The 17,194-nt window shown below is 41.0% G+C and overlaps 1 protein-coding gene across 10 annotated transcripts in view; it reads left to right on the top strand.

Moving 5' to 3' along the window:
• znf740a (zinc finger protein 740a) overlaps positions 1 to 17,194 on the top strand; it is a 56,766-nt gene that overhangs the window by 36,801 nt on the left and 2,771 nt on the right. For all 10 annotated transcript variants that reach the window (XM_060910432.1, XM_060910434.1, XM_060910441.1 and 7 more), the window contains one exon: positions 2,051 to 2,169. In XM_060910432.1, coding sequence (XP_060766415.1) covers positions 2,051 to 2,169 — 119 coding nt within the window. The remainder of the gene's footprint in view (positions 1 to 2,050; positions 2,170 to 17,194) is intronic.

Here is a 17,194-nt window from a genome sequence, read left to right as displayed (position 1 = left end):
ATTTGATGTCAGCAACATGTTTCAAAAAAGTTGGGACAGGGGCATGTTTACCGCTGTGTTGCATCACCTCTACTTTTAACAACACACTGTAAACTTTTGGGAACTGAGGAGACCAATTGCTATAGTTTTGAAAGAGAAATGTTGTCCCATTCTTACCTGATATACAATTTCAGTTGCTCAACAGTTCAGGGTCTCCTTTGTCATATTTTGCGCTTCATAATGCACCAAATGTTTTAAATGGGAGACAGGTCTGGATTGCAGCAGGCCAGTTTAGCACCTGGACTCTCTTACTACAGAGCCATGCAGTTGTAATATGTGCAGAAAGCGGTTTGGAGTTGTCCTGCTGAAAGAAGGAAGGCCTTCCCTGAAAAAGATTTGGTCTGGATGGCAGCATGTTGCTCTGAAACGTGTTTATATCATTCAGCATTAATGATGCCGTCCCAGATGTACAAGCTCCCCATGTCATGTGCACTAACGCCCCCTCATACCATCACAGACGCTGCTTTTGAACTGTGCACTGATAACAAGCCGGATGGTCCCTCTCCTCTTTAGCCTGGAGGACGTGGGGTCCATGATTTCTAAAAAGAATTTCTACTTTTGATTCGTCAGACCTTGGGATGGTTTTCCACTTCGCCTCAGTCCATCGTAAAAGAGCTCGGGCCCAGAGAAGGGGGCGGGGTTTCTGGATGTTGTTTATACCTGGTTTTAACTTGCATTTGTGGATGCAGTAATGAAGTGTTTTCACAGACGATGGTTTTCTGAAGCGTTCCTGAGCCCGTACAGTGATTTCCACTACAGACACGTGTCTGCTTTTAATGCAGTGTCTCCTGAGGGCCTGAAGATCACAGGCATCCAATGTCAGTTTTCAGCCTTGTCTCTCGCACAGAGATTTCTCCAGATTCTCTGAACATTTTAATATTATGGACCAGAGATGATGTGATCCCCAAATTATTTGCAGTTTTACATTGAGGAACGTTATTCTTAAATTGTTGCACTGTTTGCCCACGCAGTCTTTCACAGAGTGGTGAACCCTGCCCCATCTTTACTTCTGAGAGACTCCGCCTCTCTGGGATGCTGTTTTTATACCCAATCATCTTACTGACCTGTTGCCAATTAACCAATTTTTTTTTTTTTTTTTTTTTTTAAGCATTACACAACTTTTTCAGTCTTTTGTTGCCCCGTCCCAACTTTTTGGAAATGTGTTGCTGACATCAAATTCAAAATGAGCAGATATTTTTCAAAAAACAATAAAATGTATCAGTTTCAACATTTGATGTGTTGTCTTTGTACTATTTTCAATGAAATATAGGGTTTCCATGATTTGCAAATCTTCACATTCTGTTTTTATTTATGTTGCACAGTGTCCCAACTTTTTTGGAATTGGGGTTGTACATGTAGAGTACATCTTAAATTCTAGATAATTATTTAATCAGTAATTAAATTTAACATGCTTGTGGAGTTATGCATAATTTAATATAAATTTATATAAATATATAGATTTCGTACTGATTTTTTTTCCAGTCTCTGCTATGGACAAAATTCCATTAATATTTTATGTAGGTTTCTTTTTGTTTGTTTGCTTGTTTGTTTTTTTTACATCCCCCCCCCCCCCCCCCCCCCCCCTTATTTTTTTTTTTGGGTGAAGCGTTGCTTTTGCAGATGTTCAGACTGGAATTGCACGAATCACAGTCGAGCACTAAACCTGCCCCAGTGTGCCTTTATGTTTATCAGCTTTCACTGCAAACTCGAGTTTGTATAAAGCCATGATGTGTGTAATTTTCACCCGTTTGTAGCGACTGATTTAAATCTAATACGCAAACGGTTTGTAACTGTGTACCCCGCCTTTCGCCCGTAGTCAGCTGGGATAGGCTCCAGCTTGCCTGCGACCCTGTAGAACAGGATAAAGCAGCTAGAGATAATGAGATGAGATGCTGTAGAGCAGAATGAGGGGTAACTGTTGTCATTTTTTAAACTTTTCTGTTAATGATTACGAACACAATGACGTTAATAAAATCTGTGTGTCTCTCTCTCTCTCTCTCCCCCCCCCCAGGTGAGAAGCCATTTGCATGTGATATGTGCGACATGCGCTTCATCCAGAGATATCACCTGGAGAGACACAAGCGTGTCCACAGCGGAGAGAAACCGTATCAGTGTGAACGATGCCAACAGGTAAACCACCAGACACGCAAATATCAACATCAAAAAATAATTCAGTGTTTAGGGATGTACTGTATGTACATGAAGCATATACTTTTTTTTTTTTTACTTTATTTGCATAATTTGAGATTTGCGTGATAAATATTAAATACTTATTTATAGAGTTGAGCTGAATACTCGGCTGAAATGAGTATCCGGTACGGATAAAGCACTTTTGCCGAGTACGAGTATTATACGAGTAATACGAGTCAATATCTGTGCTCGGCCGAATGAAAATCCTCACACAGCGCCCCTCCCCTACACACACTGCTCTGCTCACTCACACAGAGAACAGCCCTCTGTCTCTTTCTGTTAATGTTTCAGGTTTCTTCAATTTCAAATTTGTTTTTCTTTCAGTTTGTACTTCCTTCTAACCAGTAGAGTTCTGGTAAACGTGGGTTTGTTCAGACGTGGTGTTTGGTAGAAAGCGGAGATTTTTTTTTTCTTTTTTTAACCGTCGGTTAAAAACAGTTTTGTTTTTTTTTGTTTTTTGTTTTTTTACTTCACGCATTGAGTGTCTGACACTTTCTTGCTGTAATTCATGTAAAAATAAAGGTAGTAGTGGTATAAGTATTACAAATTAAGCTTCTCTCTCTCTCTCTCTCTCTCTCTCTCTCTCTCTCTCTCTCTCTCTCTCTGCCGGTCGTCGGAGTTTTTTTTTTAAACAGTCAGTTGGCTCTAACCAGTTTTATTTTACTTCACGCACTGAGTGTCTGACACTTTCTAGGTAGTAGTGGTATAAATAATATTACAAATTAAGCTCCACACACACTCTCACCTGGTGTGGAAATAAAAAAGAACCAAAAAAAAAATCACACTGATCATAAAAAAATTAAAAGTTTAAAAAAAGAAAGTTATGTTGAGTATGAAAACTCTTGTTCATTACATTTCATTTCGTAATTGCAACCGCATGTGTTGTATTCATTGTTGCAAAACTTGTTCTGTAAATAGTTCGTTTGCTATCGTGATCAAAACCAGTGATCTGAAGCTCAATGCTGATGCTGTCCTGTAAATAGTTTTCTAATCAGCAATAAATATAACAATTTCTGATCAACCCATATCAATTGCATGCTTAAAATAGCATACTGGTTAAAGCCCCGCCCGTTTCAAGACAACCAGACCCACTTCTGGGTTAAATCCCGCCCACTTCCGGGTTAGGCCCCGCCCACTCCAAGTACGGATACAGATAATTCATATGGTTAACGGGTACAGATAATGCTGTACTCACTCATCCCTACTTATTTATTTTACTGATTACATAAATCTCCACATGAACAAAATTAATTCCTAAATCTCACATTCATCATTAAAAAATTAAATATGATTTATTATACATTAACAATAAGTTAATACTTATTTCATGCAAATTAACAATTAAATATGATCAAATGCATGTTAGACATTAATAAATAGCTAAATTACAAAATATATAAAAATTCAGATATCTAAAAAATGTATCTAAAAATATCTAAAGCAAAACAAATTCATATTGCTTATTGTCTAAAATAATTTATCTTTATCATATAAATATTACAGTTGCAAAATCAATTAAAATGTTTCCATAAAAGAACATTAGAATATGATGGAAATATCTCATAATAAAATATAATAATGATGCATTAACTACACGCGACAGCTGCGGAATTAATCCATTATGACTGTGTGATACTGGTGTCGTGATAAATTGTTAGAGTGCAGTGTTCGGGGAAATCGTGGGAACTGAAATATCTTCAGTGTTCCTCACTGTGGAAGCTGGTGACTTGATAATCTTTTGCTTTTTAAAAATGATGTTCATGTTAATTTTTACACTTTTCCTTCTTTCATTTCCGGCTTGAAATAAATATATCATCGACCCCAGAGTTGAAAGGTGTATTATTTTTAAAATACGTCACCACTGTTTTAGCAAAATGACTATTATTATTATTATTATTATTATTATAATAATAATAATAATAATAATGAACAAAACAAAAACTATAAACACATTTTGAAATGTAAAAGTAAACTCGGGTTTTTAATTCCATCCCAGATTTTTAAGTTGTTGAAGTGATTTTGGCTGATGAGCACGTAGACAGGAATGCAGCGATGATAAGAATCTGTTTGGTTCAGTCGAAAGAGGCAGGTTCTGAAACCAGGCAGTTTCTCTTTCCCCTGATGCCTTTCAAGATTTTGATCCGAGTCCTGAATGCGCTCATCTCAGGTGTGTGTTTGGGGCCAAGAGAACAAATTTAACTGACACACATTCATACACACACCACAAAAATCAATAACCGTGTGTGTGTTCATCCATCCATCCATCCATCCATCAAGCACGATACTGTGGTTGAGACCTAAGACTGATGCTGTGTGTTTGTGAGAAATTGAAGGAACTGTACCGTTTGAACAGAGTGTTCAGATTTCAGTCACCAACACTGAATACTGCCAAAAATAACACAAAAGAGAGTCGTTACCATTGTTCATGATTAATGTGCATTTATTTCAAGACCCAAGTATTTTGATACTGTTGTTAAATACATAAATGAGAACAACACAGAGCACCATAATATAATATCAACAAATAATAATATATTGGAAAACTTGGCAACTTGGTGTACGAGTATTGAAAACAAATATACTTACTATCATGACTATAGCACCCAAAATATGTCCAACATGCTTTCTGTATTTAACCATTTATGAGAGAGAAAGCATTCGGAGCTTCATATTGACGAGGAATCGACTTGAAAAAAATTAATTATTCCATAAAAATCGTATCGCAGCCAAGGCCTACCCTGCTCCCACGCTTGCTTATAAGTTTCTCCTTCTCGTACGCATTATCGGCGGCCTTTTTCTCCTCTTCAGACCGAGGTCGCTTTGTCCCCGTCTCTGGCGGTTTCTGTACACCTTTCACAAAATTCCACATCGCAACGTAGCTTTGGCAGATGTCGATGTAAACAACAACAAAAACACGTGTTTAAATGGGCGATAATGTGGCCACATCTATTAAATTTGATAACGTGATGTGGCAGCGGGGGCGTGGCCAAGCGTCGGTCTGTGAATAGAGGGCGGAGTCAGGGAAGGTAAGTGGTGGAATCATTGCACCTGATGGGGATTAACCTGTGTTTGTGTGTCTTCCCCAGTGACCACGCCCTTTAAAAGGAGAGGAGAGCAGAGAAAGGGAGCTCTCTCTCCCCAACCAGAACACGTGTGTGTGTGCGCGTGCGTGGCTGGGAAGTGATATAAATAGTTAATTGAGAACTCAGTTCTGGCCTGCCGTGCTTCTGTGCTCCACCCACCTGGTCCAATACATGTGATTACCGCGATATTCAACGAGATGCGTTATATGCATGCGCAATAGTGAAAAAACTGACAGCCTGATTCGTACACGATATGATTCGGAATTCTTCGGTGTTTTCCGTCCTGCCGAGAAACACATCGATTAACACAGACACGGCACGCGCTTACTATGTGGCGGCTTTAGTTGACGGTGCATCTGAATCTTTGCTTCATATATATTTTTTATTTTCAGCTAGCCAGCCGGGCTGCCTAGTGACAGGAATTACCCACCAAATGACAAATTAAGTCGCCTCGGGCAACCGGACCACCGCGAATTTCGAGCCCTGTATATACACACATACATACATTTTATACAGTGGTGCTTGAAAGTTTGTGAACCCTTTAGAATTTTCTATATTTCTGCATAAATATGACCTAAAACATCATCAGATTTTCACACAAGTCCTAAAAGTAGATAAAGAGAACCCAGTTAAACAAAAGAGACAAAAATATTATACTTGGTCATTTATTTATTGAGGAAAATGATCCAATATTACATATCTGTGAGTGGCAAAAGTATGTGAACCTTTGCTTTCAGTATCTGGTGTGACCCCCTTGTGCAGCAATAACTGCAACTAAACGTTTGCGGTAACTGTTGATCAGTCCTGCACACCGGCTTGGAGGAATTTTAGCCCGTTCCTCCATACAGAACAGCTTCAACTCTGGGATGTTGGTGGGTTTCCTCACATGAACTGCTCGCTTCAGGTCCTTCCACAACATTTCCATTGGATTAAGGTCAGGACTTTGACTTGGCCATTCCAAAACATTCACTTTATTCTTCTTTAACCATTCTTTGGTAGAATGACTTGCGTGCTTAGGGTCGTTGTCTTGCTGCATGACCCACCTTCTCTTGAGGTTCAGTTCATGGACAGATGTCCTGACATTTTCCTTTAGAATTTGCTGGTATAATTCAGAATTCATTGTTCCATCAATGATGGCAAGCCGTCCTGGCCCAGATGCAGCAAAACAGGCCCAAACCATGATACTACCACCACCATGTTTCACAGATGGGATAAGGTTCTTGCGCTGGAATGCAGTGTTTTCCTTTCTCCAAACATAACGCTTCTCATTTAAACCAAAAAGTTCTATTTTGGTCTCATCCATCCACAGAACATTTTTCCAATAGCCTTCTGGCTTGTCCACGTGATCTTTAGCAAACTGCAGACGAGCAGCAATATTCGTTTTGGAGAGCAGTGGCTTTCTCCTTGCAACCCTGCCATGCACACCATTGTTGTTCAGTGTTCTCCTGATGGTGGACCCATGAACATTAACCTTAGTCAATGTGAGAGAGGCCTTCAGTTGCTTAGAAGTTACCCTGGGGTCCTTTGTGACCTCGCCGACTATGACATGCCTTGTTCTTGGAGTAATCTTTGTTGGTCGACCACTCCTGGGGAGGGTAACAATGGTCTTGAGTTTCCTCCATTTGTACACAATCTGTCTGACTGTGGATTGGTGGAGTCCAAACTCTTTAGAGATGGTTTTGTAATCTTTTCCAGCCTGATGAGCATCAACAACGCTTTTTCTGAGGTCCTCAGAAATCTCCTTTGTTAGTGCTATGATACACTTCCACAAACATGTGTTGTGAAGATCAGACTTTGATAGATCCCTGTTCTTTAAATAAAACAGGGTGCCCACTCACACCTGATTGCCATCCCATTGATTGAAAACACCTGACTCTAATTTCACCTTCAAATTAACTGCTAATCTGAGAGGTTCACATACTTTTGCCACTCACAGATATGTAATATTGGATCATTTTCCTCAATAAATAAATGACCAAGTATAATATTTTTGTCTCATTTGTTTAACTGGGTTCTCTTTATCTACTTTTAGGACTTGTGTGAAAATCTGATGATGTTTTAGGTCATATTTATGCAGAAATATAGAAAATTCTAAAGGGTTCACAAACTTTCAACCACCACTGTATAATATATATATATATACGTACCCATACCCACATATATACACTTATATTATCAATAGCATGTTATTCTGTGGGTGGTAAAAGAGAGCAACTGGACTTGCTTGAAGATTCTTGAAGACGTTTCACCTCTCATCTGAAAGGCTTCTTCAGTTCTGTCTGAACTTAACTGAAGAAGCCTTTCGGATGAGAGGTGAAACGTCTTCAAGAATCTTCAAGCAAGTCCAGTTGCTCTCTTTTACCACCCACAGTTTACCATGACCTGGATGACTGAGAATCTTCACAGACAATAGCATGTTATTGTAATTCCTCCTCCCTATACCTCATAAAGATCTGTTCCTTATACCTTTTTTTGAACTGGTTTATAGTTGTACATTTCATGAGCTCCACATTCAAACTGTTCCATAGCTTTACTCCACAAATAGAGATATTGAAAATTTTTAACGTTGTCCTAGCACTGCAAATTTTCAGTTTCCCCCTAAAATTATAGCCCCCCTCTCTGTCCGAGAACATTATTTGGATATTCCTTGGTACTTTATAATTCCTTACTTTGTACATTATTAAGGCAGTTTTATATTCTATCGACCCTTTTCACTCACGTGACCTTCGTAAACGCGACCGCCATTTTGGACATGAAGAAATAACGGTTTATGGTACAGACCCTTTCGGTTCTCACTTATCTAGCTGCTACAATGACTGCTTAGACTGCAACAATAATACCTAACACACATTTAAGTATCCGTCGTAAAGACGTGAAACTCGTCGAGTGTGTTCATTGATAAGCTAATGCCGCTTTTCCACTACAAACGCGGCTGAGCCGTGCCGTGCCGAGTCGAGCTGAGTCGAGCTGAGCGGGGCTGTTGGAGTTGCATTTCGACTACAACCGCGCTGAACCGTGCTGGCTGGAAGTGGGTGGACACATTGGGTGGAGTTAGCGAAAGTGGGTGGACGTCACATGATGTCGTTAAGCAGCGCAAACGGTGACATCAGTGACAGTGGCGGAACAAGTCAGAGCCGGGCCGGGGGCGGGGCAAATGACCAGGCCCTTTATTAAAGCTTATCATAACATCATTTTAGGCTACAAAAACGAAATCCTTCAAACGAACATGTAACTCAGAAACAAAAAACATTAGGATACTGTACATGGCTCATAATAAAACATCAATAGCCTATACTGCGCACATTATTTGAAGGGCATACGAATGAGCGCTCAGAGGTTGCAACGGTGACAGGAAGAGCCATGTACAGTATCCTAGTGGTCTTTTCAGCGGTGGTCTCACGACCCGAATAGTAAACAATAAACATGGAGGACATGGAGTCGTTAGTGTTGCTGGTCTTGGTGCTGTGGTTTTTTGTCACCGACAACGCCAACAGATACTGGCAAGAGCGTATAGATGAGGCGAGGCGCATAAGGCTTCAGAAATTCTCGTAATTCATAATTATTCTCCTTCCGGGTTTGCGGTGTTTACAGATCCCAGCGCTCTCGTGGGGCGTGTGTGGGCATGTGAGGACACTCCTCCTCACCAATCAGTGCACAGGGGAGTGTCTGCTCACGCCCCCAGCCTCACTCGGCACGGCTTGGCTCACTTCAGCCCCACTCCAAAACGGTGCGAGTTTTAGGGGCTAAGCAGGGCTGAAACGAGCTGAGTCGTGCTGGTTTTTGGTAGTCGAAACGCGAGCCGTGTCGGGCTGAAGCGAGCTGAAGTGAGCTGAAAAAGGGTAGTGGAAAAGGGCCATAACACAATCTAAAAGTAGACATACCATCACACTGCCCTGCCGCTGTGTACAGTTTACCTTCTATGGTTTGTGCACTCACTATTTGCCATTACTTTCTCCAACCCAGTGTTCAAACTATGCCGATATTTTCGGGGGGTCCCTTTTTTTCCCTTGGGGGGGTGCTTGCACTTGTCTCGGAGCGCGGATCTCCAAACACATGAGAAGCCTCTCTTACGCACATATCACGCAGACTCCACACCTCCACACACGCATCGCGTCTGAAGTCATAACTCATCAGGGGAAATCGTGTCCGCACTGGCATGTTCAAAAAACAACCTCGCATCAACAATGATACCGCATAGCTGCCAACTACTACGAATAAATCGTATTTATTACGATTTGTCGTTTTGATTACGAAAATACGAATTTACTACAATAAAATACGATTTTGCCAATTTTCATGGGTCATTTTCAAAGTCTATCACTGGTGGGATTCGTATTTGAACCCGCTCTGACCAATCAGCGCAACAGTGACTGTGACGTAGTCAGAGCGACAGAAAGCAGTGGGGGAGGGTAAACCATAGACATATAAACATAGACGTCGCATTCTGCGTAGAATCATACGTCATCCTCGCCGCCATATTGACTGCGTTTACTGTACCAACAGGTTTACCGTCCAAACGAGATCACATGGGATTACCTTTCACAGGTGAGACTGGAAAAATACTTTTCAATACTGTTCCTTCAGTCTTCAGTTTCCCAGCTCATCTCCACCGGGGAGGTGTAGAGTTATACGCAGTGAGAATTAGAGAATACAGTGCCACACTATGATGAACGTTTTTAACCTTTCTGAATGGGAAGGAATCAGTGATGGATTTTGTTTTGGTATGACGTGAGAACCTGGCCGAACTCAGTTTGGCGCTCATTCAGCTCACTTTGTGGCCTCAGGTTTTGGTAGCTTGCTACGGTATGCTGACTGATTAGCTTACCTGAGCTATCTATCGCTAGTTTGCAGTGTACAGGGTATTTCACACACTATTTATAACCATCACATTAAAAGTTATACGTGTTGTTTTGATGCCTGTTTGTTTCCCAAATATGTGTGTGTGTTAATGGGTGAATAAAAGGCATGGAGTTAAATATTATTGTAGAAAGGGGCTTTATGAAGTTCAGTCCATTTACTTGCATTGGTTTACGGGGAAGATTTGTGACATCCAATATGGCGGACACTCTGACGTATCCCAGCAACGGGCCGCCAGCTCAATGCAGCGTCTATGTTTATATGTCTATGGGGTAAACAAACAGCATGTGGAGAGGGACACCACTGGCGCGTCGAGTGTTTTGGTGAAGATTCAGCGATCATGGAATGAGCGGAGAGCCTCTTCCTGCTCATGTTTCAACGAAAACTCCAAGTCTAATTCTTCTAAAACTGATTCCAAAGCGGAGTCAAACGCGTGCTGTTCACCAGCGCTTTCTCCAGCGTCGCGCAGCTTTGTCGTCACTCCTGCAAAAGCCCGCCCAAAGAATCCAAACAAAAACCTTGCGTTGTGATTGGCCGGCACGATTTGATGCCCGGGGTGTGTTGTTGATTCTGTTCTTTTTGATTTGTAGTCATGTGAAGAAGCAAGTTGAAATTGACACTTTTTTGAGCCGTTTCACTTTGTGCCAAGCATGTTTTGAGGCATTTTTATGTTTGGTGTTGATTACAAGAGGTTCCTTTTATGTTTGATCTGTGCCAAATTGCTTTGATGATATGTATTCTAGTTCCAGGTAAATTTGTTTCCATTGTTGAAAAGAACTTTGCAAAATAATGTAAGATGATAGTTTAGTTTGTAGAATAAATTTTGTCAAACTATTTTGTTTGTGATTTTTCAGGGTAGTTTTGCTAGAAAGCTTTGGCGGTGGGGGGGGGCTTTGCCCCCCCACCGAGACTCAGTACCCAACCTTGTATTACTATTTACAATTTCAGAATGTTGGCAGCTATGATACCGCACGCAAGAAAAAAAAACAGTCAGGCTACTCAACACATCTGATCCACAGCAGCACCAAAGCATCACTGGAAATCATGTCAACAACCAATCTTCCATTTCAACACGCGTCAACAAACAAATGGCACCACAAACATGAACGAATCGGTCAGGCTACTGATTCCAAACCCACAGCAGACGAATAATTAAATGCATCTTACCTTAAAGCAGAATCGACCACAAAGGAAGTCTGTTGGCACTGTTGGCACACTTCCTTTCTACTAGTTTGTGTCCCCAACCTGGCAGCAGCAGTCGTTGTCATATCGGTTTATTTTATCTTTGATGTAAACACAACACTTCGGATATGCAAACGCTTCCCGTTACACACGATTGCTATGTCAATAAACATCATTTTGCCAATATTTTAGAGACCATCCATCTTCTCCGTCGGTCAGCATCTGTCGGGATCCGATAAAATGATAAATCTTGCCTTGTGTGTTGATGGTTACTACATCCAGGTGCACAACAATATAATGGCATGATGGAAGTCTTGCTGAAAGTAAAAACTTTCTTTGATGGCTATATTCCTTTCGATGCTTCGCCGTCGTTCCTCGTTGTTGGCTGTGGTAGACTACTGGTAGTTCATGTCCAAAATGGCGGCCGCGTTTGTCGTGACGTCACGTGAAAAGGGTCCATAATATCCCTGAATTTTAAACATTTTGGATTTAAGAATAGTGAATTAGTATGATCTCGGTAACCAGCACTATGAATTATTCTTTTAGCTCTTTTTTGAAGTATAGCTATTGCATGAAGTGAACATTTATACGTATTTCCCCACACCACTGAGCAGTAATTTAAGTACGGTAAAACCAGGGAACAGTAAAGAATGCGGAGTGAATTATAGTCCAGGACGTGCTTAGCTTTACTCACCACAGATATGCTTCTTGATAGTTTCATTAGTATGTATTTTACATGTGATTTCCAATTAATTCTCTCATCTATTATTACCCCAAGAAATTTATTATTAGAAACTCTTTCAATATCAACACCATCTACCTGTACATTTATTGCCCTATTTATTTTATAATTATTAAATAACATGATATTTTTGTTTTAGACAGATTTAATGATAATTTATTTCGATCAAACCAACTTTTTAACCTGCACAGTTCTGAAGAGATTGTTTTCTAACTCATGTAAATTTGTTCCAGAACAAAACATATTTGTGTCATCTGCAAATAATACCATCTTAAATATCTTTGATACATTGCACATATCGTTTATATAAAGAATGAACAGTTTAGGACCCAGTACTGACCCCTGAGGGACCCCACAATCAATATTCAAATGAGTTGAGACAGAGTCACCCAACTTGCTCAATCGGGCATGTTGGGGACACGTCCGACTTACCTGAATGTATGCTTTACTTTCCCCGGGCAACCAGGCAGTCCTAAATGTCAAGCTCTGTGAGTAATGTTATCAGATTTGGCGAATTCTTGAGTGTGAGAGTCATAATGTAAAATAAGACCATGAATAATGACTCAGTGGCTGGATTACAACAGTTGAGATGAACAGACTGGGTGAAATACCCAGCCTCTGGGGTTGTACAAGACAGCACATGCTTAGGCCCAATCCCAATTCTAATTTCTACCCCTCCCCCTTCCCCTTGGCCCTTCCCCTTGAAACTGAGCTACAAGGGATAGGGCTTGAAATTCAACCCCTACGTATTGGGATAGCCCTTCAACGATCGCATACGTCATCGCGTACCTCCGTCAGCGTTTACGTTTACGCAAAACGCGACCAAATGCGTCATTGGCTGCGACCAGCCACTACAGTCAGAGCCAGAGGCAGAACCAGAAATCTCTGCTGGCAGGGTGTGATTTGTTAACTAACACCACTGAATGGGATATCTTTGGCGCTTCGTGCACCACATCCGACAGAATGAGGTGTCAGAACACTTATGTAAACAATAAAAGCGAGAATAACAGAACAAAACGTACGCAGTCAAGCAACCGAAAACAATACTCACTCCCAAAGCTTTTTAGCAGCAGCTTGGATTTCAGAAATTGCTGCTCATTCTCAGCTCGAAAGCGAATCAAGCGGCGTGTTTCCTCTGGATAACAACTTAAAACACGTAAATAATGGAGAAAATACATTTATGACAATCTTTCGCCGCGGGAACCGCCATCTTTCTGAAATCCGCATGAAATCTCGCTGAAATCCGCATGGCATTGTGGGAAATCACTCAAACCCCTTCGTTCGGAGTCAGCTCCAGGAAAATCTCCGTTTGGAGGGGTACAGAAGCCCTACCCCTTCCCCTACCCCTCCGCGTTAACTGGGATTGGGATACCTCTACCCCTTCACGTGAACGCGCAAAATGGAGGGGAAGGGCCAAGGGGTTGGTCCAAGGGGTGAAATGGGATTCGGCCTTAGTGTCTGTCCCAAGCCCAGAGAGATGGAAGGCCCAGTGTAAGATTAGCATCAGCAAAACTGGTTATTAACCTTCTGAAAATAAAGTCTAATTTCAACAAACTGGGGGGTGGGTTTACTTTAAAACAGGGCTTTTCAAAGTGTGGGGCGCGCCCCCCCTGGGGGGCGCCAGAGTTCTTCAGGGGGGGCGCAACGTGAGGGACAAAACGGATAAATTTTTAGTACCTAAAGCTACAGTCAGTGAGGAGACAAAGTCTGGGCCAAGCAAAAAAAACAGAGCCTCCAGGATGTTGCGATTTGCAACTTCAGCGCAAATTCAACCAATCCCCGCGAATTCAGGGCGGTGTTGCAATTATATCCAATCACCGCAACTTTCCCGCAAATTTGACCAATCATTGGCGTCGTCTTGAGGTGACGTCAACAAACTATCTTCCGCCTTACTTCCGTGTGTTCAAGAGAAGCAGCCTGCGCGCAGTGTTGCCAGATTGGGAGGTTTCAAGTGCATTTTGGTGGGTTTTGAACATATTTTGGACTGGAAAACGTCAGCAGTATCTGGCAACACTGAAAGTGTGTTATGTTTACAGTGAAAGACTGTGTGCACTTTATTTTTTTTTACTTAATACAAGAAATTAATGGATGCCAACATTTTTGCCAAAATGGTATTTTATTTTCCATTGTTTAGGCAGCTTCAGCATCATACTGTGAGATTCTGTTCAAATTGTTTTTTTTCTTCTATGAAGCCTGAGCCATTTATTTTATTAGTTTATAATTGTTGTTTAATTTAGTCTTCAGGAGAGACTGCCTGCACACAGTACTAGTATTAATAGTTTTTTTCTTATATGAAAGCTGAGGCATTTATATTATATTTTAAGGTAACTTCATGTTGTGCTGTGAGGTTCTCTGCACTTTAACTTTAGAACCAACAGGTGCATTTGGATAAGTAAAGCCTATTTTTCTGCATTTTTGTAGTCCTGGTAATCTTTTATATTGGTAAAGTTGTTTATAGGACCATTTCTCAGTGTCTTTGTTTTTTTAATCAATAGTTTTTCAGTAATAACTTAATATTTAACATATCACTAAAACATATCACAAAAAGAGAAAATCGCAACAATTTCTTGCAACTTTCACTTCCTCCCGCAATGTAATCGCAACAAAAACCTAAAAAACACTGCAATTTTCATCGCAATTTTTTTGGAAACCCCCGCAACATCAGACATTTTAGCCTGCAACAATCACAAAAAAGGCCTGCGGAATCCTGGGGGGACTGAAAAAAGAAGGAAGTCTGACCACGATTATTTAAAGTTTGGATTTTCATGGACTGGATGTGAAGATGCTCCACTGCCACAGTGTGTTGTCTGCCAAGAGGTGCTAGCTAACGATGCTATGAGATGTTTAAAATGTGTAAAACAAGATGTTTTAAAAAGCACAGATGTTTAAAATGTGAAAAAGAAAAAAAATAATGTGTACAACAACCATTTTTTTAAAAATACGAATGGAACATTAAGTATAGCAACAACAAAAATTGTAAGGGGGGCGCGGTTGTTTATTTGTTCTCCGAGGGGGGGGCTGACTCTCCCACACTTTGAAAACCCCTGCTTTAAAATAAAGATAGATTTGAGGGAACAGTTACTTTATGAATTATTCTACTGGCAATACTGTATCTATGTACTTCAACTACCCCATGTCTACTGCTAATAATACTGCCACTGTTTACTAATACTGCTGCTAATATCAATACTGATGCTGCTGCAATATTAAATATTACTGCTATGACAACGTAATAACATCAGTTGTTACGATGTTTATTCATTCTGCTAATATTATCACTGCTGTGACTAAGAGATGTCATCTGATCTATTTTAAAGTATATAGAGCCTTTTTAAAGCCCAAGATCACTTTACAAGTACACTGCAACCCCGCGCTAACAAACGAACTCTGGGTTTTTTGTTTGTTTGTTTTTAACTCCAAACATTTGTGTATAACAGATTAAGTTCATGTCCCCCGCCTTTAATAACAGTGAGTCAGAGTCTTCAGAAACCATCACTGTCATGTCCACGTGTGTTTGTGCTCGGAGTATGCAGCAGATTCCCACACATGCACAGCACCATTAGAACTAATTACAGTACCATGCACCTGTTCTGAATTAGAGTACAATCACAGCACGCATTTATAAGGACTGTCTAAACACAGAGTTGAAGTATACATGCTGTACCAAGTGTCTCACATTACCAAGCCTTGGATCTGTGTTTTGACTTTGTGTGTATTTGGACTCCGCCTTTCAGCTTTGCCTCCACTATTCTGTTTGTGCCTGTTGTGCATTTCACACCCCCTGCCTTTGTCTTGGGTTTTTGCCCTGTTTGTAAACAAACACACTTCCTGCAATTACATCCATCATGTGCCTGCTTACACACACACTGAGCCATGTGCTGCTCCCCCCAGAGACAAACAATAAGTAATCAAGTCCGCAGTCGAGTTAACAGTACGTGTTAATGCCATAAAACAAAGGCTTGACGAGCCTCGCTTAGGTGTCAATCACTAACAATTATCAAGAACGCTGATCAAAGGATCGATAAAAGGATGAAATGACTGCCTGTACCGCTAAACTTAACACCTAAAGAGCACCGGTGGTGTTTTTATACCCTCAGCCCTGCTGTGCCACATAAATCAAGTTTCAGATTTATTATCCTTTAAAAAAGGAAATTTGGTGTGCAGCAGGTATTCAGAGAACATGAGTTAAGAAAACATAGACATGGACCACACAGACACGTTCATAAATATATTTACACACAAACACATTACTCAAATAGATATGCCCACCCCCCACCCAAGCCACTAAACAATGACAATAACAATAACTATGGAAAAAAATAAGAGGTAAAAAAAAATTAGGTGTCTCTTAATGAATTAAGGGTCCTAATAGCCACTAAAATAAAAGAATCTCTGGCACGCCTTGTCCTTACAGCAGGAATTCTAAAACGGCGGCCTGAGGGCAGCAAACTAAATTCCCCAAAAAGCGACATCTGTGATTTTACGACCTTTGAATGAATTGAATCATGAAGATTTAGAGAACAGAGTCAGTCAGTGTGTGGGCATCGACAACGATACACCATCATTTCCATAACAGACGAAAAAATCATCGTGATCCTTTCACCCAGTCCGTGAACTGCGATAGTGACTCAGAGGAGAAATTTGATGCATAAAATGTCACATATAATGTGAGTGAGTGGTGTTACCAGTGGGTCCGTTTCAGTATTACGAACATTTCAGTTTAATGAACTATTTGGATGTCGCCCAAGAAGTTTAGCACAGGGTTGCAGTGTATGATCTCATCTCATTATCTGTAGCCGCTTTATCCTGTTCTACAGGGTCGCAGGCGAGCTGGAGCCTATCCCAGCTGACTACGGGAGAAAGGCGGGGTACACCCTGGACAAGTCGCCAGGTCATCACAGGGCTGAGACATAGACACAGACAACCATTCACACTCACATTCACACCTACGCTCAATTTAGAGTCACCAGTTAACCTAACCTGCATGTCTTTGGACTGTGGGGGAAACCGGAGCACCCGGAGGAAACCCACGCGGACACGGGGAGAACATGCAAACTCCGCACAGAAAGGCCCTCGCCGGCCACGGGGCTCGAACCCGGAC

The sequence above is a fragment of the Neoarius graeffei genome, chromosome 26 (genome assembly GCF_027579695.1).
Source record: "Neoarius graeffei isolate fNeoGra1 chromosome 26, fNeoGra1.pri, whole genome shotgun sequence".
In the NCBI taxonomy this organism is placed as follows: domain Eukaryota; kingdom Metazoa; phylum Chordata; class Actinopteri; order Siluriformes; family Ariidae; genus Neoarius; species Neoarius graeffei.
The sequence above is the reverse complement of the archived record's forward strand: the minus strand, read 5'-3'. Positions and strand labels throughout refer to the sequence as shown.